The sequence below is a fragment of the Anas platyrhynchos genome, chromosome 2 (genome assembly GCF_047663525.1).
Source record: "Anas platyrhynchos isolate ZD024472 breed Pekin duck chromosome 2, IASCAAS_PekinDuck_T2T, whole genome shotgun sequence".
Classification (NCBI taxonomy): Eukaryota; Metazoa; Chordata; class Aves; order Anseriformes; family Anatidae; genus Anas; species Anas platyrhynchos.
In genome coordinates, this window is record NC_092588.1 from 154,342,589 (window position 1) to 154,369,459 (window position 26,871).

General features: G+C 47.8%; 1 protein-coding gene and 1 long non-coding RNA gene across 2 annotated transcripts in view; one reads left to right on the plus strand and one right to left on the minus strand.

The window, feature by feature from the left end:
* Positions 1-6,247: 6,247 nt before the first annotated feature.
* LOC106019720 (uncharacterized) lies at positions 6,248-12,463 on the minus strand. The gene is made up of 4 exons (XR_003495139.3): positions 12,329-12,463; positions 11,210-11,346; positions 11,017-11,120; positions 6,248-6,474 (listed from the first exon to the last, which is right to left on the minus strand). It is a non-coding gene; the product is annotated as an uncharacterized lncRNA (long non-coding RNA).
* Positions 12,464-19,675: 7,212 nt separating this feature from the next.
* XIRP1 (xin actin binding repeat containing 1) overlaps positions 19,676-26,871 on the plus strand; it is a 32,211-nt gene continuing 25,015 nt past the window's right edge. The window contains exons 1-5 of the mRNA XM_038173952.2: positions 19,676-19,832; positions 21,182-21,318; positions 22,555-22,609; positions 23,585-23,992; positions 24,794-24,875. Of these exons, the coding sequence (XP_038029880.1) occupies positions 21,191-21,318; positions 22,555-22,609; positions 23,585-23,992; positions 24,794-24,875 (673 nt within the window). The 5' untranslated portion in view covers positions 19,676-19,832; positions 21,182-21,190. The remainder of the gene's footprint in view (positions 19,833-21,181; positions 21,319-22,554; positions 22,610-23,584; positions 23,993-24,793; positions 24,876-26,871) is intronic.

Here is a 26,871-nt window from a genome sequence, read left to right on the forward strand (position 1 = left end):
TACCCTTTTACTATCATGTGTTTAAAATCACAGTGTACCAGCACGGGCATTTTGCCCACCTGGCCCGCTCCCTTCGATTTCATTGTCTGTGTTTGAACGTGTTTGTATGTCGGGGCCATCGTGTCCTGGAGGGAGATTGTCCTTCTGCTAGCTGTCCCAGTCACTTGATTATTCAGGGCTGAAAGATGGGCTTTGGCTGAGTTAGCAGCAGCCGTTGAAGCTGGCAGCAAAAAGGAATATGTGTCAATAACTCAGCAAAGGGAAGCAGGGACAACGTGCAGAGGAGCTATCGCTGCACCCTCATGAAGTGAAACAGAGCGCTCTGCTTATCACAATTTAGTGCCCGCTACTTTGTAGCTTGCAAACGTCTGTCCTTCTTCAGGTAATTCATGTGCAGGGCGTGCAAAGCCAAATCGCTGCCATCCAGACGGGGCTGGAGCACAATGGAAGGAGCGCGCTGTGGAGCAGCCCCCTGGGACAGACCGGGGGCTGCGTGCTGCTGTCAGATGTTACAAAGGGCTTTCATGTCTTTGTATTGTGGCTGCACATCATGGGCCGGCCAGGGAACAGAGACATGGGGAAAAAGCAGAGTTGGGATCTATAATGAAAACCATGTATTTGACCTCTCCGGCTGGGGACGAAGCCTAGACCTCATTGTTGCCTTTAAAGACATCTGAATCTGGGCCTCTCTGCTCCGGGCTTAATCTTCTTCCCTTTACCAGATTTAATATGTGTGTTTGGAGCTTTACATGGGCTGCTGAAACTCTGCTGTTGTCAGCTACCAGGGAACCAAACCATCTTTGGCCAGGGACATGGGATGATACTCACACATGCTGTTGTCCAGTCTGCAAGTTGCAATATAATTGGGTTTACAGGAACTTAGCCTTGTTTCCAAAGAGAAAAGGCAGCAGAGTTTGCAAAGATATATCCTAGATGAAGGGAAAGACAGCACCTTCTTACCCTAAAAAAATAAATAAAAAAATAATTAAAAAAAAATCCTTCTGTTCCAATCCCAAAGACTGATTAGCACACATGCAAATGTGTCTACATATGTTCCGGTACAGAGAAACTCTTGAACCTGTTAGCCAGACACAAGGGAGGATATCTTCCAGACAGTTACATTAAATGAACAAAAGCAAAGGAGAAATTAATTTCTTGGAATCAATTTGGCCATAGTAACTTCAGAACCCAAAGGAGTTGATTCACGCAGTCAAACATCATCACCGGCAAGCCCAAGGAGTGTAAGAAGAGATATCAGGTTTATTCAAGGAAAGTGGATGTTCTTAATACAGGCAATTGGAGAGAATAATAAAAATAAAAAAAAAAAAAAAAAAAAAAAAAAAAAACAAAGAAGAAAAGCAAAGCAAGAAGAAAAAAAAATCAAAAGCAAAAACCCAATCAGGATACACTAATCAACATGAAAACCAGAGGTCAGAACTTAACTTCTTGTTGTACGTAGTCACATGTTGAGGCTGACTCAGCTGACATCTACTCAGTGGCTTACACAGGCACCCCACGTGAACGTGGCTACTCACTGTGTGGAGTTACTCACTGTGTAGGAGGCAGCACCACTTATGTCTCACAATCTCTGCAGCCTGCTGGCTGAGCAGGATGTGACCCAAAATGTCTCAACCCCACCAAGAGCCTCCAGGGCCAGTTGGCTTGAACATGGAGGAAACCGATGTAGAGGTAGGGTTGGCCCTACCCAATGCCAAAAAGGACTTCAGTCTTGAAGTCTCCAGGGAGCTGGCACAGAGTCACTGCTGCCCATTATGAGCTGCAATATCAGAATCTGTCCCTTCTTTCTCCAGGGGGAAGGAGGCAGGATGGCCTTGCAAGACAAGCGAGCACAAATGGCTAACGAAGCGAGATAAATACGGGACATAAATATGTGATGGTGCAGGAGGCGGTACCATAAACTTATTTTATTGCCACTTGTCTACAAAGGCTGACATAACTCACTCCCTTCGCCTCGCTCTGTCATTCATGAATAATGAGATTGCCCAAACACCTGCCAATAAAAACCTCCTTGTGCCCTGCGCCAGGATGTGTGACCGCTGTCTTGGGTAAGAAAATAAAGAGATGAGAATTTTTAATGACAATCGAACCCCTGCTCTCCATATCCTGAATATCTGATGTAGTGTTTACTGATTACCAATAAAATCTGATCTTTCATGTCAGTTCCTACACAGCTGCTGTCTGATTTAGCCCCTGTCCTAAAAAGTTTTCAGGAGCTCCTTCAGGAGTGATATGGACACAGCTCCTGCAGGCAGAGGTTAGCAGCAATTCACAAGCAGCCCCACAGCAAGGCAGCCCATTCTCTGGGGTAAGCAGGGCAGGGAAAAAAAAAAAAAAAGAAGTCAGCATACTGCCATATCCAAGCAAGCACTCCCAAGGCTAAACTATCCCTTTCTGCCTCTCCATGGGGTTAATATGGCTTTTGGCTTGCTTTGGCTCACAGCAAGCCTTGCAGACACACTTACTGGATGGGGTTGTGCCTAGGAATATTAAAAATGGACCAGGCTGTGCCCAGAGGAATTAAACAAGTCCTAACCCATGCCTCCAGCAGAAGCAGGCGGTCTGCCTTGTGGTTTGAGAGAGGCGTGCTGAACAGCTAATGCCTTGTCGTAGAGGAGAGGGTACCACCACCCTTGCACTGAGCATCGCTTCTCCTCACCTGCCCCAGAGGACTGTGAATTCAGGAGCTCTCCTTCTGCCTCCTGGCCCTGCCCAGCCACATCATTTCAGGCCATGTGTGAGCCAGCATCCCCTGGGGAAGGCACAGGGAGGGAACGTGACAGGGGTGGATAGGGGAACACATGTGGGACCGGCTGTGCCAGAGCCTGAGGGGAGGGAGCGGGATCAGGCTTGTGGATGCTCAGAGCCACGGGGAGAGGTTTCTGGTGCCTGCTCCCCAAACCAGAGAGGTACAGGCATGCCAGAGCCCACATCAGCACGGCCTCTGTCATCCCCAGGGGGATGCTGCTTCAGAACCAGGACATCTTGTCCCCTGCTCATAGCCCCAGCCCTGCCAGGCTGCCCTCCTGGGAGGCATGGTCACGCACTCCCTGCCTCCTCCTCTCTGCCAAAGGGCAGAACAGGAAAAAGGCAGTGAAACAGGGAATGTGGGTCAGAAAAAAGAGCCTGAGCCTTTTATCAGAGCTCCTTTCCATAGCCCATGAGGGCAATTTGCTATAGTCATGCACAAGACATCAGTGGGCTGTAGCTGCACATCAGGTGAAGCCCAGGCCGAGCTGGTCCCCAGAGCTAGTCCTCTTCCCTCCAGCCACAGACTGGCACTTCTGTGGCACCACAGTCACGGGGAAAAAGGAGAGCAGACGGTTCTTGTTGCCTTCCCATTAGTAGGTGACACAGCAGCATCCCCCAGGTTGCACAGGCCGCATCAACTGATGCCATCACCACAGTGCTCCATCTGGGCTGGGAGCTGGAAGCCATAAATCAAGGTGTCCAGTGGAAGACATAAGGGGGATAAAGCATCCCCAGTAAAATTTCTCTGACAAGGAGTCACAGCTGAGATACCACTTGATGGATGGCAGCAAAATCTCCATTGTAAGTCGATGGTTTCTCCGTGGCTGTGAGCAGGCTGAACTCCTACGTGGTTGTCATGGCTTTAGGATGTCTGCTGCTTCTTTGGGTACTTGTGAGAATGTGCCCAGCCCGAACCCTACACCACTCAGCAGGAGCAGCACAGGTAGCTGCTTCTTCCAGTGGTCTCCAGCTTAGGAGAGCTGGCTTTGTCAGCTCCAGGGCCTCACAAGGACAGGGAGCTGTTGGGGTGAGTCCAGAGGAGGCCACGAGGATGCTCAGAGGCTGGAGCACCTCTGCTGTGGAGCCAGGCTGAGGGAGTTGGGGTTGTTCAGCCTGGAGAGGAGAAGGCTCCGGGGAGACCTCCCATCGGCCTGCCAGGGCCTAAAGGGGGCTGCAGGAGAGCTGGGGAGGGACTCTTGGGCAGGGGTGTAGGGATAGGACAAGGGAAAATGGCTTTAAACTAATAAAGGGAAGATTTAGATTAGATATTAGGAAAAAATCCTTCCCAGTGAGGGCAGTGAGACCCTGTCCCAGGCTGCCCAGAGGAGCTGTGGCTGCCCCATCCCTGGCAGTGCCCAAGGCCAGGCTGGATGGGGCTGGGGGCAGCCTGGGCTGCTGGGCGGGGTCCCTGCCCATGGCAGGGGGTGGCACTGGGTGGGCTGTGAGGTCCCTTCCAACCCAAACCATTCTGTGGATCTATGATTAAGCCACCAAGCACAGAGGCATCAGTTTCTATCCCATCTCAGATACTTTGGCCTTCTTCACCTCCCAGCCCACTTAAGTAGAAAACACTAGGTAAGTGCCTCACCTACCTAGGCTGACTTCTTCATGGCAAGAGCCTACAATAAGCACCAAATGAAATGGGACTTCAAAATGGTTTAATTTCTCTGGGTGGTTATATAACCAATTACAATAAGCATTTACAAAGTGGACATACAGAGACCATGACATCCACGCCAGATGCCAGGACATGAGGCAGATGATGTGCCCTAGAACTGGAGCCAGCACCAATGCTGAGCTCTGGCATTTCCCCATCCCTCAGCATGGGATGGTTCCCAGGGGTGGGCTCAGCAGATGCAGGAGAAACCCCATGTCCTGACGAAAACCAAACACTCCGAAGGTTATTTTCAGGATGGTGGGAATGTCCTCCAGCTCCTGGGAAAATCCCCAGCCAAATCAAGATCTACAATAACCCTGTAATAAAATTTGTCCTCATTTTTAAGATGATCATAAATGTTGCAGCAGGAGCTGTAACAGAGAAAATAGTACCAGATATGGCTTGGAAAAAATCAGGCAGGGCTTTATGATTCTCTTTTTTTTTTATTTTCCTAGAGGTACTAAGAATTTCCTCAAGAGATTAGGTACATCTCAAGCATATCCTGGTACTTTACATGCTGAGCATCAGCCCTATGAGTTATTTGGCCTGTAGGAACTGAGGTTCTCATGGGCAGTTTCCCAGAACTGAAGAATTGTATCTCATGTCCTAAAACACTTAGACTATCTCTAAAGTAAAGTATGCCTAAATACCCTGGCTGGAGCAGTTGTATGGTTGTTTTTATTTTATGTTCTCTGCCTTGATTTTTTTTTTCAAATAAAATATAAATTGTGGTTTTAGCCAGAGATTTCTAGGGGATCTGATGAGATTTTGGAAAGGTTCCTGGTTTTGAGACTTTGTCGGTTTTCTGCTGAGCAGGATTTGCTGGTGGTTCTCACTGGTGGTTCCCACTGGCAAAAGGAAACAATACATCACGGAGTCCAGTGCTCACAGCACATAATCTGCTTGGGTATCTCAGCCCACAGAGGGGGAGCAAGAGCAAAATGCAACCCTTCAAAAGCTGCCACAAGCTCCAGACATTTTCAGTTTCATGCACAAAATGTAAGACTTGGATAAGTGAGCCTTGCCGAGGTAGACTTGCATTTGCAGTGCTGAATTATGGTCCATGTCTGCCTCTTCAGCTTCATGTGCTGCACAGAACTCAATGGCCTGATCCTTAATTCTCCATCTGGGGGACACAATTACATGCCACTGCTTGAACAGAGGTCCCAGCAGCAGCCTGCTCTCATCTAGGTCCAATACCATGACCCTGACCTAGTCATGTCACCAATGTGCCCGTGTTACTCCTATTAGACCCAATAGAAATTGTCTTATGCACTGGGAAGAAAGAATCCCGAGAGGTAAATGAGTCCCATTTTTCTTTTCAAGACTTCGGTGCTCAGCAGATATGTTTGAAGAAAAATGGGAGCATGTGCATAAAAGAGTTGCTTCCCACCCCCCTCAAAAAAACGGTATTAAAAAGTCTATAGCCTCATTTCTGCTCGGAAGAAGCTTAGTGTCATTTTGTGACTTGCTGTGGATGATGCATAACTCAAGCATGCTAGAAAACCAGTCTGGTCTGCACCAAAGGAGAAAAATGTGCATTACAATTGAGGGCTTTCCAGCCGTACCTCCCTTTCTGCAGGGCCCAGCTACAGAACAGAAGAGAGCTGTGATATGCAGTGCAGCCACACAGCACTCAGAGTTTACATGCTCGGAGTTTAATACTCTGGAGACAGCCTACACATAGCAGAAGGCTGTAATAAACACTACTGCAAGGCAATCCCATTCATCTCAGTGAGACTCTTCTCACGGAAAGCAAAACAAATCCAGAGATTAGGGAAGAAATATGCAGACTAAGGCAACGTTTGGATCTGAATATTTTATATTCTGCTTGCAGAAACTCCTGGTTGCATTTAGACTCACCTGTAGATGCACAACCTGACAGGGCACGTGTCCTTCTGAGCCCACAGCCATCTAGGTGGAGATGTGTTCAAGAAAATCTCAGCAGCACACGTTCAGTCCTCAAGTCCTCAAACAGTCCCAGTTAGTGCAACAGCCCCTCTTGGTGAACACGAGGACCTGCCCAGGGAGCTGTGATGCTGGAGCACCTAGAAAAGACATCAGTTTGGGCATTCAGGGGGATCTCAGATGCCTTTTGTATCAGGAGATAAAGGATTACATCCTTTTGGCACACTTAGAGTTAGACCTGCAATCTGAAAGCTGTCACTGCTGCAGAAAGGGACATGGGAAAAAAGTGCTGTTACCCCTCAGCACTTCGGCTTTATCTTCACGATAACTTGCCTTCCTGCTAATACAGGCTAGATCAACACTGATAAAGTGCATAATGGGATATAACAGTGTCAGACAGTCAGAGAGCTGATCTGGTAATGTTTATGCAACCCAGTCCAATGTTTCAGGGGTTTGTTTTTGTTTTAAAGCAGAAGACAGAGCCAACCCAAAGCAAATGGGAATAAGGGAGACCCGGTCGTTCCCACACATCTTTACCCATACCTGTATTTTTCCCCCATGCATTTCTACGCATTTAAAATCTGCAGTCAGACAGGGAAATCCTTAGAAACACCTATTACCCTTAAGACCCTTACAAATTTATTTTTGCCTGTGCAGGATCACATCAGCAGCTGGAGCACTTGGAGCTACACTCAGAGACCCCACTGCAGACCCAGCCCTGAGCTCTTGAGCTGGGAGAGAGATTGCCCTGTCACAGAAAAGTCACACAAGCTGCATATCAAAGAGGGAGGGTGGTCTTTTCTTTTCAGCCTCTTTGCTGGGATCTATGTTACATTAAGTCAAACCCCTCTTACGCAGCTGAACAGTTGCTGCTTTCTCACTGCAGTAACCAGCCTTGAAGACACACAGATGGCCATCTCTGCAGCGTCCATTCACCAGGGTTTGTCTGAGCTTCCAAAAACACTTCCACGCTTTCTTTGGATTTTATCCACTAAAGACCAAGGTCAGCACTATTATGCTGCTTTTAGTACTATTTAGATGCCTGGCTACTGTCTGGTTTTAATAATTCTCCATGAAAGATGTGTCCCAGATCATATGCTGGCATTATCTTGGAGTTGCCCAGAGGAGGAAGATTAGGACTGCTCATGGAAATCCATGGTTTTTAGCTCTCTTTGGTGTTATTGTGCCAGGTAGCCTTGGTAAACGTACTTACCCAAAATTCCAAAATTTCTTCTGCCCCATCTCCTTCACTAGATATGACTGCATTCCTCCATCTTTCCAAGGCATGTCCTCATGCAGCACTAGGCTCTGTTATTGTTGATATTTTTCCTGTGTTGCCAGGTAATGTGCTAAAAGACTACATTTTGGGGCAAGAAGGGGCAAAGTGCGAGGACCCCATTCTGTTTGGGTTTATAACCTCTTGGATACTCAACAATTGGTGTAATTTAAATAAAGAAGGCGGCTGGAGGAGAATTCCAGCCTAATTACACATTACAATGGTGCTGTGCTGCTTCTGGGAGACCAGCCAGGCATCTGGAAAGAGGTTCAGCTCCCAGCAGGGGGGAACTGACAGGACAAAGGAGAGAGGGCTGGGGAGTAAGCGGGACAGAAAACACAACCAGAGGAGGGTGGCCAAGCTTCAACCAGGACATGGCAAGGCTGCCAGCAGCAGGCAGCATGGACACAGCAGCCCTGTGGCAGTCTCAGAGGTAAATATGAGAGTTTAGGTGCCTTGGGCTGCTCCTTAATCTCACTCAAAGCCTTGCACCAGGAGAAAACACAATTCATAGCTGATCTTCTTGCTTGCCATGGGCCACCTTGGAGGCCTCTTCAGACAAAGGGTTCCCAATGCATTCCCTAAGAGCCCTGCTCCTCTCCCATCATTCCAACAGCTCTGCACATTCAGCAGGAGCAGGACCTGTCTGCATCTCTACCAAGATGTGAGTACAATCATCTCCCAGCTTTTCCCCCTTGGACAGATCTTCTTCTTGCACAAATTCCCAGAGGTGGGACTACAGGACCATCTTCCCCAATTTCTCCCCATATGCATGAGGCTTCCCTGGCCGAGAGCAGCAGCTGGGAACAGTTAGTAGATGCTGAACTCATGTCCCTCACAGACAGGGGGTGGTCTTCTCTTTTTTGGCACACAAAGCAGCAGAGGAGGGTGCCCTGGCAGCTGCTGTTTGAAAACACTGCTTAAGTGACTGTGAAGAGCCAGATGGACATCAGCCCTGAAGACTCAAGCGCCCTATTTAGCCATGAAGCAGGGATGCAGCTAGCGACTGCAGCCTTGGCGTGCATGATGCCTCGTTATTCTCCAGCCCTGGTTTGGAGCACTCCATCCAGGCTGGATCCCCAGACCCATCCAGACCTGCCAACAAACTGCCAGAACAAACTCAGGGAACTGAGCGAGGAGGAGCCAAACCATTTCACCAGCCTTCAGATGGTAACAATCCCTCCCAGCCCACGAGCCTGCAAGCAGAGAGGGAAAAGGCTCCAGATTTCATTCTTAATCCTCCAAGTTATTCATCCTACCCCCGTTCCCCAGCATTAGGAAGGGCAACGTTCCCTTATTTGGTCAAGAAAAAGTGGAGAATATCTGCAATACATTCTCACATCTGGGCTCAGCCGAGCCTGGCCAGCATGTCCCTGTGAATGCAGAGGTCGTAACTGCCAAGAGCTGCCGAGCAAATGCCTCCGCCCTGCTGTGAAAAGGCAGGCAAGGGGGATAAACAGATACGGGTGGAAACATTGCAAAATGGATTGCATTAAGCAACGCTGCTCATGGGTTTATGGTATCTGATCTGGGATATTTTCCCGTGCAAGCTTGGAGCCCAGTGGGAAAAGGCAACTTGCATATGTGAAAACAACAGCAAGAAAATGCTGCAAGGCCAAGTGCTTGAGAAGTAGCTAACGTGGGACATGTGGACCCCCAAAAGATCCAAAAGATAACCAGTCCTACTTATTCAGGTGAATAGGTGCATGTTCCACTGGTGAAATTCTCTGACATCTTGCTGCCTGACAGTAGACTCAAGGTTTTAAATGGTGGAGGCTCATGAGAAAGAAAATTAAGGCAGGTTTTTTTGAGGAAAAGTGATGAAAGCACTGGGAAGATCCTTCCAACAAAGAGCATGAGGGCCGAGTTATTCCGCATCTATAAGGAAGAAGATATTGCCACATGTCTCTTCTTATAGAGAAACAGATGAAAATTTGGAGCTTTAAATACTAACACCTATAGGACTTCATGGGCAGAAAACATGCTCCATTTAAAAGTTGCCCAGGGAGTGTTTGTCTAATGATAAAGTTCTTCATTGTGTTTATTTCCTGCACCTAGATGTCCTGCCTTCTTTCAGAAAGGTTCAGAGATGTTCATGTCCTCCTTGCTCTCTTACTACCTTGGTCCTGTCTCTGCAGCCAAAATCCCCCAAGGCAATGGTGCAGGGAGGAGGCACAAGGCACTGGGGCAGGAGCTGCTCCCCAGAGCACACTGGTTTTCCCTCTTAACTTCCACCACCAGCCAGATGATGAAGAAGAAGACCAGAAGATGCTCCAGACCCAAGGACAAGGCTGTGATTGGAGGTTGCCAAAATTTGGCTGGGACTGAGGCATGGGGAGGAGGAGACAAATACAACCTCATCCTGACTGTCCCATGTTTCCTTCTTCTAATGAACATTTGGATTTGAGATGGCATGAGGCAGCAGAGAAGAAGGATCTGAGTTGCCTTTAGCTGTCTAAGAAGGAAAGGCACCGTTTCAAAGCCGCCTGGCAGCACTGCTCACGAGATCCCTCACCAACTCCAGCCCCAAGAAGTTATAGATGTGCTCAAAATCAGAGCCCCACTGTGTCAAGCTTTGTGTTTTAGGATATAAACAGAGGCACCACAAAGGTCCCAAATACCTTTTCTTTCTTCTTCCCACACTGGATGATTTTCTTCCTGTAAAACTGAAGCAATTTTAAAACTACTTTAACACATAACCAGTGTTTGGGGGGCATCCTGTTCCAGAGCACAGCTTCAAACACAGAAAATGATCTGATCTTCAGGAAAGACCTTTTTTTTCCATACAGCAGTGTCTCCAAGACCGACATCTTAACACATCTCAAATCAAGAGTATTTTTCAAAAACTAACAGGCAGTAACCACTAAGTGCTACCCAGCACTCACAAAGAACAGCTATCTCTATATCCTAGAGACTGTGAAGCCCTAGGAAAACCTAAGGCCCTACTGTCATGATGTAAAATACCCTAATGTTTTGATTTTCTCCTGAAAGTTGCATGAAGAAACCCTGCTGGCAGCATCCCTGGCCTCCAACCTACCTACCTCATGGGGAAACACAGGCGATGGGACTACGATACGCAGGAAAGCTGGGCACTGACTAATTGGGCTCTATTTAGGAGCAGGTAATTAGGTGTGGCTCTCGTAGCTGCAGTGAGATACAGGGCATGTTCCCAGTGCATGGATGTCCCTTAACTCTGCTTCTCTGGGGACAGTCTGTCTGGAAACAGCCTCACAAGAGGAAGGAAGGCAGTCTCCAACACCAGAGAGTGAACCTAGATCCCAAGACTTAGCCAAAACAAGAAGGAAATACCAAGGTGCTACTACTGATGCTATGCAGCTTGGACATCCAGGACATTGTTCTGACACCAGGTGAGGAGCACTTGGACACAGCAGTGAATAAAAATTACCTTTTGCTGTCAGCACTGTGATGCTTCTGTGCACAGCAGATCAGAGGTCCTGTGGTCTCCACCTCCAGAGTTCAGATGGCATGGAGCCGACAGCAAGTCAAAACCTTCTCATGAAAACAAGACGAGGGAGGAAAATGTCTTTAGTAAATTAACATGAACAGGGTGTTTTCCCAGCCTCTGACTGTTTTCTTACCTGTTCTGCCTCCTCCTTGGCCATGGGGAGATGATCAATGGATTATCAATGTGCTCACTGCACTCCTGCTGCTGCTGCACCTACTGGGGCAGTGAGCACAGAATCTGCCCCCTCCATTAACAGGCTCCCACCTCCTGCTTTAAAATAAATAAATAAATAAATAAAAAATTCCCCTGGAACCAGCAATTCTGTTATATTCAGACAGGGTACCAGCAATGCTTTTTGACATGTCTGTGTTTCTCGCAGTGAATGCCCAGACAAATGACATCTCTCAGAGCCAAGCTCCCCTGAGATATCCCTCTGAAAATCCATCACTCTCTGAAGTGGAGACACCCCCAGTTTTGGTATAAATAAATATGATTTCATTAGTTTGTGGGAGACTCTCGAAATCCTGTAAGGGCGAAGCTGCCTTCAGCTAAGCCCTTTGCAAACTGATCTTGGAGACAAGTTCCCTTTTTTTAAAGACCTTCACCCAACCTTCTCCAGCTGATGGGGCGAAGAGGAGAGAAATGCCTTCAGAGGAGGAAATGCTCCCCAAAAGTAAGCTGGAAGCGCCCTCTTGTGTCCTCGGAGGAGGCCAAGTGGCTTTGTTATCTGAAAGCAGGTGGGCGCACGCTCCTCTTCAGACCATTTTGCACAAATCGGTAACACCATCACTACCTGAAGGGCAGGAGATGGGACACCAGGGAGCTCCCCCGGTGGGACAGCCTGGTCCTGGGAGAAGTCCCCAGCTCTTGGTGTGACTGTGGTGGGAAGGACTGTGCAGGGGCATCACAGAATTTGGTGCAATCTGAACTACACGGTCAGGACGCCCAGCACAGTGCACACCATGCGTCAGCAGGCAGAGAGGCGTGGGGAGGAAAGTGTCAGGTGGAGGACGGCAGTGAGGGGATTGAGGAAAAGAAGCTGCACAGAAAGTTAAAATTAAATGGATTTTTTTTTTCAAATAAAATAAAATAAAGAATAATTCTGCAAGTTAGATCCTTTCCAGAATGGGATGTGGGTGAGAGGCTGGCTTAGGGCATCTTCCAAAAGAGCTTTTACACCCTGAACACGGCCAGCAGGGAAGAGTATGGCATCACTGGTACCCACCCATGGAAAAGGGCTCTTGGCACACACCTTGCAAGCAGAACCATTGAGCCTCCATGGAGGAGAGGTGTCTCAGGCTCTGTCCCCTTCATTTGCCCAGCTGAGGGTGAGATGTTTGTGGTGGATGCTGGTCTCCATGCGTGGGAAGCTCTGGGGAGGTGGGTCAGGACAACCCCTATGGGGAAAGAAAACAACAACAACAAATCAGAACAGACCTATTTGGAAATTTAAAGAAAAAAAAAAATCTATTTGGAAAGAATAATCTGAGAGCCTCCCAAACCCACCATCCCCAGTGGACCGCCTCCTTTGGGCAGACCAAGTCCCCAAGGTGTTTTGGGGTGCCCTTGGCCATTTCACAATGGAGTGAAGTCAGGGGAGTGGTGAGCGCCCAGTCCTTCAGGGGAAAGGGGCCACAATAACACATAAAGAAGAAAAATATACATTATGGAAAACACATGCAGACTGCCTGACAAACACCGCAGTTAGAGTCCTTACGGTTGCAGACACGAAGAGAACGGGGCTGTAAACAAAGAAGCGAAGCTCAGAAACACAACGAGGTCACAAACAAGGAGAGGGGGAAGCACAGCAGGGGTTTGTGGCTCTGCAGCTGGGGGTTTATTCCTTCAGCAATCCCGAGCTTGCCATACAGACAGCAGGAGGAACTGGCTGAGCAGAGAGGGGCACCAAACCCAACCCTGACCACCTCGTGTGAGCGGTGCTCGCTGCCAGCAGCTCCTGCCTGCAGTTCCCAGGGGGTTTGCCTTGTCGGAGGAACATAAAGCTCCTGAAGGCACAGGTTGCACCTCACCTGCTGACACACGCTTCCCTACATCCCCACGCTGCTTTGGACAGGCATCCTCTAACCTAGTGGGGATGTGTCCAGGGCTCTGTGTGCTTGACAGCTTCCTGGGAGAGCACTGGGAGCCACAGCGATGCCGTGCTTTGAGATGCTGCAGGCAGCTTCTGGATCCTTTAATGTGTTGATTGCCATGGCTGGAGATCCCATTCTGTTCCTTGAGAAGGTGGTGGGACAGTGGACCGGGAGGCAGTGGGCCCAGCCTGGAGCCCAGGAGGTTCCCCTGACCCCCAGGCAGCCCAGAGGCTGTGGGGTCTCCTCCTTGGAGAGCTCCAAAAGCCGCCTGGCCATGGGCCTGGGCACCCTGCTCTGGGTAGCCCTGCTGGGGCAGGGGCTGGGCCTGAGGGACCCCGAGGTGCTGCCATAATTTCCAGAGGAATAAAATACATCGGTGCAAGGACGTGCATTTGAAGCTGCCTTCCTAGCACACACAGAAGGGTCCACTCCTCATTTTGTACCAGTTCCCCTTTCCTCCCAGCCTAAAGCAGCTCAGACAGGAGAAGATCCTCCCATGAGATGTGTAAAAGCTCTCCAGCTCTTAGCGTGATGAGGGTAACAAACAGACCCCGCTGGATGAGATCTCTCATTCCCCAGGGACTGTCTCTCCTGCCTCTCCAAGTCTAGCTGAAGCACACCCCTGTTAATAACAACAATAATAATCACGCTGAATAAATCTCACTCAGCTCCCACTTTGCTATGCACGCTTCCTCCTTATTTGCATCTTTCCAGAGGATCACGCAGATAGGAAGCCAGAACTATTTATTTACAACCATGCCAAGCTGGCGATGTCATAAAACATCTACCCAGCCCTTAAGCCATTGCAGCCTGCTGCACAACAGCACATAGGTGCACCTTTCAGCCTACCCATCATTCTGACCCTGAATTCCTGGTGGAAATCAGCTGATTTTAGGGCTAGCGAGGGTAAACCTTGATGTATGCGAGACCGGTTCAGCTCTGCCACAGTCCCAATTCCCCATCCCAAAACCTTCTGCTGGCTCCTGACTGTGCACCAGGAGGGAACTCAGCCTGGGGACGGAGGGATGGCGATGACAGCTGCCAAGCACCCGAGCCAGCTGGGAGGAGGCTGAAGATGGAGTAGGGCTGCTTCCTCCTGACCCCGGGGAGAAAAGGGGGAAAAAACATCCGCTTTGGTGCCTATTACAGCTGCACCCAGCTCTGATGTACACCCACAGAGCGTGGCAGCACAGGATACGCACATTGCAGTTTGCAGACACACACTCACAGAGCCCAACGGCATCTCAGAGGCAGCCAAGAAGTGTTTCCTCCTCACAAGAAATGTACTTTTGCTGGTTTTAATTTTCAGAGCTGCCCGGGGAGGGGGATGATACACTGCTCAGAGAGGAACTGAAGCCTGAGCAGTCTGTGGGTTTCGCATTTTGCTGGGGAAGGTGGAAGAAACATCTACCTACAAACACACCCCTGTGAAACCATCCCAGGCAATCAATCCCTTTTGTAGGGGAGAGCCCATGAATGAACACGACCAGTCCGAAGGGATGCTGCAGTCCCATATGGTGAGAATAAGATGGCTTGTGCATGAAAAGTTTAAGTCTTTGCTTGAGAAAAAGCAGTTCATGGGACAAGCAGAGCACCCCGGGTGAGGACAGCCACTTAGCATTAGTTGCTTGGGTTTAATTTGCATTCAGAAAATAAAGGCAGCTTTATTTTATTAATTTCTAGTCCTCCCCTTTCTGTCTTTCCTCCCACTCCAGGATGCTCCTGGGGAAAAGCCCACATCCCCTTCCCCAGCATGGGCACGGGGGCCCTACGGCACGGCCAGGTGCATCACTGGTGCCAGGAGAGGCACATGTGTGGGCACCAAATCCAGCTGGGTGATGGGGCAAAGCAGCTCTCAAGCAGCAGCATTTGGGGATTTGGGGGGGGGATGAGTCACATCCTAAAGATGCACCGCAGAAAGCTGTGGGCAATGCAACGAGCCCATGGAGGTGCAGGGTCTGGCCATGGAGGAGATGACTGCGGGACGTTTCGTGCTGGTATGGAATAAGAGCTTCCTGGGGAAGCTGTCAGCAGAGCATTGCAAGAGGATCTCTCTGCTCCCCAGGGAGCTGGGTTGTGCCTGAGTGCAATGCAAATGCAGCAAACACGGAGCCACTGCGATCCCCTGGCTTGCTCCATGAGTGTTCAGCTCATTTGCAAGGTTCGTGCTGCACAGATACAAAAGGATGTCCAGTATGAGATGGAACCTGGGGGCAGGTAAGGAAATGTGAGCAGAAAACACCAGTTTGTGGAAGCAAAGGCCATTTCTGGGAAGGGACAGCTGCTAGGAGGTCTTAAAAACTTGTTTTAAATTACTTAAAGCTTGTTTTAGATGTCCCACAGGATGAAAATGTTTCTTTGAATCTTCAAAGTCTCATGGACCCGAGTCCTCATTCTGCTGCCTGATGTCTAAAAGGCATTGCTCATGCCAATTAACCTTGGTGGTAGAAGGTCAGGGTGCTTTCCACCCACAGGCCTCAGGTCCTATAGGCTCTGCTGGTGCTACTCTCAGAATCAGACCCTAAAACCTCAGAATGAAGGTTCCTGGCAAGGTCTGAGGCCAAGCAAGAGCTGGAGATGCCCTCAGACATTCCCCCTCTCTGAGCCCTACAACTTTGCCCACATCACTTCTCTGCAACCCAACCTCCACCTGAACCTGAGACTGTGGAGTCTGAAAAACTTCCATTTTGGCACTTTTTTTTTCTTTCCTTAAGAAAGCCGGAGGCCATCCTACCTTTTGAAGTGGAAATTACTAAATTTCCTTCCACGATATTTCCAACCCACACAAAAACCAGCCATTAACAGAGGTCTCCCGAGGAAAGCCAGTCTCCCAGGTTTTCCACCCTGATTCCCAAAATGAATAAATGGGAAAAATGCTCTAGCAATATTTAGCAGGGAGCGTTCAAAGGGACCGTACAGCCTCACCCAGCTCCTTTTGCACCCATTTTCCTGTGCCCTGTGCTCCCAGGAGGTGCAGGAGCGCACATGTGAGCTCCCAGCCCAGCACATGTCAGTGCCGTGGAAGCTCATTAAAATGGACCGAGCGATGTGCCAGCTGCAAATGCAAAGACAGGTCTTTTCAAATAAGCCCCATTAGTTCCACATGTGCGTTTGATAGATAATTTTTGGGTTACTTAACATGAAACCAATAATTATGGAAATGACTGCGATGATCCAGATACTTCTCCATAAGAAGCAGACGGAGAGTAGAGGGAAGGCAATGTGAGAGACTTCGCAAGGGATTTTTCCTCCTCCGGTGCACCCATCCTCAACAAACTGCTGGTACAGAGCCCTGCCCAGCAGATGAAAGGGAAGAAATCAGCTCTGCCAGCATCGCCTCTGTACATGGTGCCATCAGCTACAGGATTAAACCCCTCGCTGTGCAGCCACACACACAGCCCTGCTGCCACACGGGGCACACAGCTGTCCTTGGCCCCCCAAAAATGGGAAGAACAAGCTGGGAAGAGTGCAAAATTTGTCTCTTTCCTCTGTTGCTTGTAGCCAGTTGTGAGTTCCCTGACAGGGGATCAAATCTGGAGAAGATGCACATTGCAACCAGCCTTTTCCAGAAAACCTTTTATGCATCAGTCTGTTTATAACTAATAGCAGATTGCTATCCCTAACCCACACTGATTTATTCCTTCTCATGCTCGCTTGCACCCTGCGCCATCCCCACACATGGGTGTCTGACACACAGGGCACAAATGCGCATGCAGCAATGCCACCCAGAGCAGCCAGAACAGGCTGGGCGCATGGGGGGAAAGAAAGAAGAAGATCACAGACATTTTATTGTGGGAATAGAGCTATCAAAACAACATTATACAAAAAAAAAAAAAAAAAAAAAAAAAAAAGTGGTTATATAAACTGAGTTCTCTGTCTGGTCAGCACAAATCTCCTGTGGGCTTAGGTCAGTCCATTTGACACAGCTAGAAATAATTGTCTGCGTTAACCATTAATAGGACCCTGATCAAAGTTCCCTGCTATCTGTCTCCATCCCCTGCCTGTGCTCCCTCTGCCTGCCTCTCGTGGCTGCCTACCCTGCTGCCTACCCTGCTGTGCCCGTGCTGGAGAGCTCAGTGCCTTGGCAGGGGATGCTACACCGACCACATTTCCATCCTGCATGCCCTGCTCTGCCCCATCCAGCCACATCAAGCGCCCTCAGTGTTCCCACAGAGCGCCTGACCCTAGCAAGCAAAGCCAAAAGCACAGGGGAACACGCCAAGAACGGGTCTTGCAGCACCTCCCTTCCCCATCTCCTTCACCTGGGTGACCACAGAATCACAGAATGGTTTGGGTTGAAACTCTGGAGGTTGTCTATAAACTGCTGAAGCTCAAAAATCGCATCCTGCCAAAGCTCCCAGTCTCTACAAGGACCTCTTCCAACTGCTTGCATGAAGGAAGAAGCAAAGCCCAAGAGTTTTCAACAGTAATGAGCCTCCTTTTTATTTTCCTTCCTTGGTTGTGGAAGGAAAAGGTGTTTGGGGAGCTGGTACCCAATTGAACTGGTGCCCTCTACCCTCTAAGCAGTCACCCCACTGCTGTGATTTGGCACCTGAAAGCAAGTCAACCCAATTCCAGGGCTTTTTCAGCGGGGTTTCTCTAACCAGGCAGAGTTTCTCTCCCTCCTCTTTCAGCACTGGCTACTGCACTTCCAAAAGGGAGACAAGAATCACAGCTTGTTTTCCTCTGAGCCCACCCATCCTGCTTTCAGAGGACATGGGACCCACTTCTCTCAGAAACTACTCGGTGTGAACAGTTCGTTCCCATCTTCCCACAGATGCCTGCCAAGAGAGCAAACCCAGCACACAGCTAACACCAAAGACTAAAATCACCGCGCTGAGCCAGGCCCCCAGCAGAGGCTGTAGCTGAAGAACCAGCCTAAGGCACTGTAATCCTGGCAAAAACAGTTTCAAAACACACTTTATCTAGCGAGTGTGCCTGGGAGCTACACAGAGAATTATTTCATGCGGCCTTTTTATGGAGAGAGGAACTGGATAGCGGTAGTCCCTGAAATAATTCACGGGTCTTTTAGCAGCCTCCATTACTCACTACTGGATGGACAGCAATGTTCATTGTTTCATGCTGTCAGCCCACTCTTTCCTCCCTAAATTAAATACCTAACAAGGAAGCATCTCAGCTTCAAAGCCTTGCTTTGCCCATTCAACTAAAAACCCATCCAACATCCGTCAGATTTGTCCCTTGGAAGCCCAGCAGCTGATAAAGTCACTGATATTTTCCCATCAGGGTGCAGGGCATCCTGCACACTCCTCCAAGAGCTGAATATCGTTCAGTGGAAAATTACCAGGTCAGGAAGACCCTGAGAGTGCAGGAGGAGGGCAAAGGCTTCAAGCCTGGTACACACCTGAATCTGTACAGAGCTGGGGGCGTGCTCTAGGCTGGTCCTTAGGTGCTGCTGCAACAAATGCACCTGAGATCATAAGCACCTAATGCATGAAATCAGACTCACCATACCTGCAAGGTAGAGAATAAAAGTGTTAAAGTTTCTCAGATGGGTTTAAGTGCTGGAATAAAAGCTCAGTAAAGAGTTTTCTACTTGTTCCAGTAAGATTTGGATCAGAACGCACAGAAAAGTGCAGGTTATTATTCATAAAGTGATGACAGAGGTGGTCGGTCCGTATATCCAGCTCTGTGTGTTGCCCTAACTCACCCCTAGTATCAAAGGTTTCTTGCTTAGCTTAGGCTTTTCTGGGTAAATGATTTTCCAGCTTTTGATGTTAAATGCAGCCCTTCTGGTTCATTATAAACCAACACACTATTATCTGCTCTTATTCACGCACTGCCTTTGTTGCTTGGTCAACCTTCCAGCATGTGCAGGACAAATCCCCCGAAAGAACTTCATGGAAAACCATGGATTGTCAGGTGCCAGACCAGTCCTGTTAGTGGGCACGATGTTTTTTGAGGGGTTACCTTTGCTAAACTCTGATTTTGATCAGACTTAGATGATGCATAAATTGGATCCCCACAACCAGTCCTGCCTTTTCTTGTCCCTAATAGTGAACAATTTCAATTCATTGCACCCGGACCCTCTCTCCCTGAAGTCCTGACCACCTCATTTTTGCCAGGAGGAGCAGTGCATGCCCTAGAGCTGTTAACAGTCTGGAGAGATTTCCTTTCTTATGGTTCAGGCAAAGCCTCCTCAGCAAAGTCACAGGCATTTGGGACCATAAGATGCGCTGAAAAACCTTCCTGGTTTGGAGGATGAATGTATGACCTTTGCCAGAAACATCCACTTTAAAATCCCCATGCTGAGGAACTAATTTCTGCTCCACCTCAGACAAGGATTCCAGCAGATTTACACCCAAATCAGAGCCTTGCTGTGGGTCTAGATGGCTATTCATGCCCCAGCTGGGCTCTGAATTTACTCGGTGGTTTTACAGGGAAGGATGAGACCTTAATATTTGGCAACAGGCTAGCAGGAGCAAGGAGGAGGCTTCAACTCCTCCGCTCTTCAGTGCCAGCTCTCCAATTCACACCAGCTCCAATCACACATCAGCTTTTAATATTTAATTGCAGCTTTGCCAAGGGACTTTGCCTCCTGTCTTGTAAAGGAGGGGATGAAAAAGGAGTCAGAAGCGTGGTACTGAAGAGCCCCAAGGAGACTATCAAATGGCAGATCTCAGGTGGAGGAAAGCACTCTAGCATGTAAGTGATTTTACACCAAAAAAAAACAACCCTCCCAGATCAGAGGAGATGGAATGAATTAATATCAGTAAGCCCTTGGTGACTGGGGGGTGCTGTGCTGGTTGTGGGAACAGTTCAGGGTGGGCTGAGAAGTGTATTTCCATTTACTGTGCCTACAGTATTGAAGAAGAGGGGGGCATAAATGAAAAATCAGGGAAGGCTTCCCTTCTAATGCGTTTATCCTGCCATGAAGTAAATCCCCCAGGGGCTCTTCACGTGGAGTTGTTTAACATTAGACACAACCGCAAGAATGGGGAATGATCCCTGGACTGTGGGAGGTGGGTGTCTGTGATCTAAAGCTGTCTCTTCTCTAACATTGTGTGAAGTGACCTGGGGAAAAAATAAATAAAAGGAGGGATACAAAAATAAAAAATAAATTTAAAAAAAAAGAGGAATTTCTAAAGCAAATAGTGAGAAATATACATCCCTCTTCCTGGTCTTGATTTCAGATATGTTAAAAGGGGAAGGCGGTGATTCATAAGCTGCTGAGTATCACCCCAACCCCCCAGAAAAAAAATTGACCAGATCTGCAAGTGCAATAGAAATCATTTATGAAACATATTATGCAAGCAACACAGCTTTTAAAACAAGTATTTTCAAAATCTCAGTGCAAGTATCTAATAATCCCATGGTTTGGATGTCTGTGTCAGTAATTAAAGAGCAATTACGTATAACTTGTAGGTCCCTTGAGCTCTATCTAAATTCAGAAAATGAGCCCCAGATGACCTAATGTACTTCCAAGTGTCAGATCAGTCATCACAAATCCACTGCCTGAGACTTCTGCTGTGCCTTTCTGAAGCCTGGAATACAAGAACATTTTTGGCAGAAGAGGGCAAGAGGTGCTTAATCCTCCAGTTACTGCTTAATTCAGAGCTGATTCATGTCTACACAACACTGGAGACATTAAATATATATATATATCCATTTATGATGCATACACATAATTTCCATCAAATTACTTTAAATGATTTAAAGCTGAACCTTTTTCTGGTTCTTTCCCTTTCTCTGTCACAAAGCTGGACTGGGTGACTAAGGGGAATAAGAAAATTGATGGGCAAAGGTGGAAAAGACCCATTCCGTGCATTAGGAGTAATTTGACTTAAAATGCATCTTCTTAACCCTATTTTATTTTTTCAAAAGTGAATTTATGTCCTGAGCTTTTCTGATGTATCAGTGAAGAAAGAGTTTGTTCCATGGCCTTTTACTGCTTTCCTGACCCCAAGAGTGGAGAAGGATGCACTAGGGATTGGCTTTCCATGGATCTCACATCCAGCACCATAACATTTACCCTCTTGTTCCAACACCTGCAGACAGAGGACATGGAAAAAGCTGAGAAGCTGCGGCCAGCTCAGTCCCTCCCTTTTCTGTGCCATTCTCCAAGAGGCATCCCAGAGCACGAAGCAGTTCCTCTGAGAAAATCAGTGTCTGTCTCCGAACTGGTTGCCAGGTGGGTGGCTATTCTACAGCTGCAGATGACCATAGACCTCTGGAGCTCTCCAGGGTGGACTCTCCTTCCTCCATATCCATAACAGATGTCACTCAGATAAAGTCTTTCCCAGGTACAGCATCCCAGCATTTCACATCTCAAGCTAGAGGCAAGTAGTTTTCTGCCCCAAGTGCTCTTATCTGTTCTACATTATTGATGCATTATTTAGTTTTGGAAGCCAAGTCCTGATCTAAACCCCAGATCCACACAACAAACTCGCCCGAAGACAATGACATGGAGTAATTTGCCCTATAACCCAGTGACAGGAACATTCCCAGGTGGATAATTAAGGCTTTTAATCTGCATAGTCTCTAAGGTACCATAAGGGAAACCAGCAAAGGCTGGAGGGATGAGCTGGTTAGGAGACAAGAGGTGTATGGGCATCTCATCCCACTGTGTTTTCTCTTGAGTGTTTCTAATGAACATGCTCCAAGTAGAGTCATGTTTCAACCCTAGCCCTTTAAGGGATAATTTCTCTCTTGGTTATAACCCATAACTGAGATCAGATCTCAGCTCTGCCAAGGGTGAGACAAATAAGATTAGCAATGGTACCCTCAGCGCATCTCCCTCAACGTGAGTGACAGAGCTGCTGTCAAGACGGTCTCTTGAACTTCCCCTTGAGACAGTTTAGTTCTGAATATCCCAAAGCTGGTCAATCTTCAGTATAAAAAGCCATCTATCTAGCAGGGTCTTGGAGAAAGCTGAAACAATGAGAAGGAAGGTGGTTTCTTCTGCAGAGGTCTCATTCACCACCAGTGTTATGTTAGGGCAGCTAGTGGCTTGATAAACCCTTTTAAGTTAGGTTAAAGCTAAATAAATAAAAAAGAATTTGATTTTCTGGAAAGCTTGACTCCAACAAGCCATTTATTATTAGCAAAGTGCAATAACACACCACTTTTAATCTGTATCACACCCCTGCAGATCCCCCTCCAGTGGGGAGACCGGGTGCTCGGGGCACATCTGCATAGATCATAGGATGAGAGGGCTTACACTAGATCTAGTGGCACTGCACTGAACTAAGCTGTTGGTCCTACAGCCTGACCTCTCTACAGGAGTTTTCACATCTCTCACCCTTTAAAATTACCTTTATAGTCTGGTTTGATATTTTTCTGAGGGTAGGGGAAGACTGTCAATAAAATGGAAAAACACAATCAGGCTAAAAAGGGATTCATTTACCTTCTCCTGCCTTCCCTGCAGGTACCAGAGCATCCTGGACTGTGAAAGCAAAATGTCGAAGAAAGAATATCCCAAGGTGAGAGCCAAAGACTCAGACAAGGTGGGACAGAGCAGGCCCTGACAACAAAATAGTCTGTTTTTTAGCAATTAGAGACAAAAATTTTCCCAGTATCTGGTGCTGTTCTGAGGACAGCAGGTCAGATCTGATTCCCTTTTAGTATGTACAGATGGACTGAAACATATAAGATGCTCCAGGATGGGATGAAATCTTCCCATATAACATTCAGATTCCTTTGGAGTGAATAAATCGTAGTGGAAGAGACTAATGGAAAACCATCAAGAGGTATAGGACCTGGCAGAAGATTTAAAACCGGTTAGAAAATGAGAGAAGGATCTTGAAACAAAGGTGCACAAAGCTATTAAGGCACCCAGACATCCACATTGGGCTGACAGATATGACACTGGGATATCTCTGCCCTCCTGAACCAGAAGATGGATGCTTTGGTGTGTCTCAAATCTGTGTGTCTCAAATGACTCACTCAAAGCATTTACTAAAGAAAGCTGTCTACCCTAGTGTGAAGAAATCACTTTCTTGGCTCTTTTGACTATAAAAATATAATAAAGATAAAAATAAATAAAACAAAAAATATATATATAAATATTTACAGGACAGGATCTTTCTTAAAAAGAAACTCAAGGTTTCCTATGAGATGATAGAGAGGGAGACTTCCTGTCTGAGGAACCAGTGACCATATTTTTGCTACCCCAAGGCTTTCTTGCATTACCATGGACAAATTAGGAGGACACACTGGAAATAGGCAAGGCAGAAACTTCTCCCACACTTCAGAAAGGGCTAGAATGTGTTTAGGTCATGTCCCTGACATTCACTTCAGGGAATATAGAGAAGAAAGTAAGGGATTATTTCACCCCAAAAAGTTAAAAGGTCAACAGGTATGATGCTTGGATTGAAAGAGTAGGAAATTAAAATTCCAGTTGATCTGATATTGAAGTTATGTATGAGCCTGTTTTGTTGTATGTTTGTTTTTTTTAGCTCATGGAAAGAAGATATCTATCACAGACTAATGGCAATCCAATGGGGAAAAAGTATGGTTTATCCCAAAGCCATCGTGGTGATGTGTCCTGGAGCAAGTCCACGGAGGATCTTCCCATCCATAAGATCAGTGCCACAACACGGAACCTCCAAGGACTCCCGACCCCCTTTGACACCCATAGAGCCAATCCACAGAGTAACACTTTACCTTTTGCTCCACTCAAGACACCACCTCACAACAGGATTTTGAAGAAGAGAGAAGCTGATACCAGGATCCTGACAACAATCCAACCCCTGAGCAGGGAGACCAAACCCCATAGAGAGCCATCCTTCCCTTCCTCTCTTCAGAGCATGCAGAGGATGCAATGGAGCCCCACCACCATCACATGGAAGAAGTCTGCCTCAAAGGTTAGTAGGTGTTCTGCTCTTCTTTGAAAGCTCCTCTGAAATTTATTTTCTTTGGGTGTCCGGAGTCATGCTTAGGAGTGGTTGGGCTTCATGGTGGTTGTTCCTCATCCACTGGGCATGGGGGCTGCCCTGTGGAAGGGCAACCATGCCTAGGGATGGGGGACCAGGTTTACAGGGGAACCATATTGTGCTATCAGAGCTACCACCAGGATAGAGCTTGCTCTAAAATGTGGTGGGGGTGAGCAACAAATCCACCACAGAAAATCCTTTAGCACATCACCGCCCTATGGTATGGATGCCACTTTCTCTATTTTTAAGGTTTGGTAGACTCGCCAAGAGATCCCCAACACATGCTGGATCTCCCTTGAGACAGGTTCTGCAATGCCAGCTTTGGGTGATTTCATGCTATCAGGGACACCAGTCACACATTCAACAAACTATTTATTGCCATGATCCCTTCCCTGGAAGGGAAGAGTTAAAAATGTACAGCCTAGATGGGAGAGCAGCAACAGTGGCTTCAAAAATCAGGATAGGTAAGAGAAAACATTACTTGGCTCTGTAAACTGAGGGAGGCCTTGCCCAAAGAACTGAGAAGGACTGTTCCTGGGGACAACAAACCAAGACCAAGGCTGGATGAGGTCTACAGCAAAGAAGTCCGACCCCACACGATACAAGGATGCAATATTATGACCACCCCAGCATCTGGAAAGCCTTTGATGGAGTTGCTTTCCCCACGCTGGGGCCTTGTGCAGCTCCTCTCCTCTGTTTAAGAGAATTTACCTGTTTGTCACCCCCCCACAGGAAGGCAAGATCTCCCGTGACAGACAGGTGATCATCTCCTCAGTGCCGGATGCAGCCAGTGACTCAGCCACAGGCAGAAGCTGTGAGTTGGATTTATTTTTGCTTACCAATCGTCATTGCTACTCTACTGTTGCAGCCGGGAAGGGGCAACTTGGTCCTGTACCCCTTCCAGCCCCGAAGGGGCCCGTTGCACAGAGCTGGCACACCCCGATGCAGCTGGGATCTGGGCCAGCGATGTGTCCACGGAGCCATCCTGACTCCCTGTGCTCTTATCCCAGCATTTAAAAATAGCTGGGACTAAACACCAGGGCAGAATTACGTCCGTGTTTAGATTGGGGTGAGTCATATCTGCCTGCACCTCAGCCTTGAGGAAAGGAAGAGGGAGAGGTTCCTTTGTACCTAAGGAGTCTTGGCTGGGCTCCTTTTTGGACTTGGCAGCAGTGATGTATCAGACAGAGTCATCTTTGGCTGAGGACAGGCTATGTAAGTGATCCCTAATGCTATGATATCATCGGGACTATAGCAGGTCAGGGATATTTCAAGGCAGGAGGCATCTGTGAACGGGGAGAGATCCAAGCTGAAGCTTTGTCTGGGAAAGGGTTGAATTTTACCAAAAGTATGTCATCAGGAAGGTTTCAGAGGTTTGGGACTCAAAAGTGCGTCTCTCTTGCAATCCCATAACAACTGGATTTGAGACCAGGGAACCATCCTGTCTGCTCTGGGTCTGGAGCAGGAATCTGTGGACCCCATATCCCAGCTGCCGAGGGTTTGTTCTCTTTCTTTTCCTTGTCTTTCTTCTCTTCCACATGAGAGACAAAAAAAAAAAAAAGATGATGTGCTTCCAGGATTTGAGACACTGTATTTAATTACCCAACTGCCTGGGAAAACAAGTCTCTTACATGAGCACACAGACAAAAGAAGGAGCTGAAGTTTCCACAGCATCGCTGGAATATTTTTTTAATATCAAAGCATGTGAAGTCACCATGCTATCCTGCTAAATGTGATCACAGCATTTATTAGCTGCAGTGTGCCTTTTACAGCATGAGGAACATCTTTTCTTCTGGTTGGTGGATGGTGACTCATGGTCTATCTTAGAGCCTTACACCAGCCTCCAGCCCTTGGCTCAGAGCCTTGCAACAGCAAAGACTTCGTGTCGTCTTGGGCACTACTTCTGTGGTAGGGCTAGGGCTTGTTTGGGGTGGGATCCTTTTGGAGAGGTAATTGCAGCCAGGAAGAGAGCTGGGAATATGATAGCTACCTCTGATGTAGGCACTGGATTGGCTCAGAGATGGGACTCTAGCTCAGAGACAGGAGATGTAACGATTCCTAAAGAAGCCCAGGAACCAGCTGTCCCGTACCTCTTCTGGGACAAGACTTGTCCATGACTATACATGTGCTGTTCTTGGTCATTTCCACAGAAGGACACATCAGTGCTCCACATGCACCAGCAGGTTTTCTGCAGGAGGCTGCTCACCATCACCCAGGGACTGCCCCACAGCTCTTTTTTTTAGGGTTGAGGAGCGGACACCTGGCCAACGCAGCGACCTGGGATGGGGAATGCAGTGTGTTTAAAGGCTTGAAGCCACACGGTGCTCTAAGGATATACAGAGCACAGGTCTGGGCCACCACGAAATGGTGGACACCAGCTTGGCAGTGCTCAGGAAAGCTCTGCTGACTGGCATTTGGCTTATCAGCAAGCTCATGCCCATGAAACAGTTCAGAGCTGAATAATTACACATAAAACCAAAATACCAGTAAGTCCTTTGAGACCATGCTTTGTTACCTCTGAGATGCTAAGGGAGTCCTGAGCATTTCGCAAAGGGCAAAGCTGGCTACATCCATTAGGAAAGCCCATTCCCAGGCACATAAACCAGCTGGGCTTCATCCCCAGCCACACTCATGGCATCAAAAGATCTGGAGGAAGCTGTCACTGAGGACATCACCAAGTCACTGATTAACAGGGTCCAAAAGGCTATAGTTAGCAGTAATGAGATTAAATTGAGCTGTGAAAGGCTTACATGATCTAACAAAATACTTCCTAAGATGGAAGACTGTAAATCAAGGAGCCGTTTTCCCGA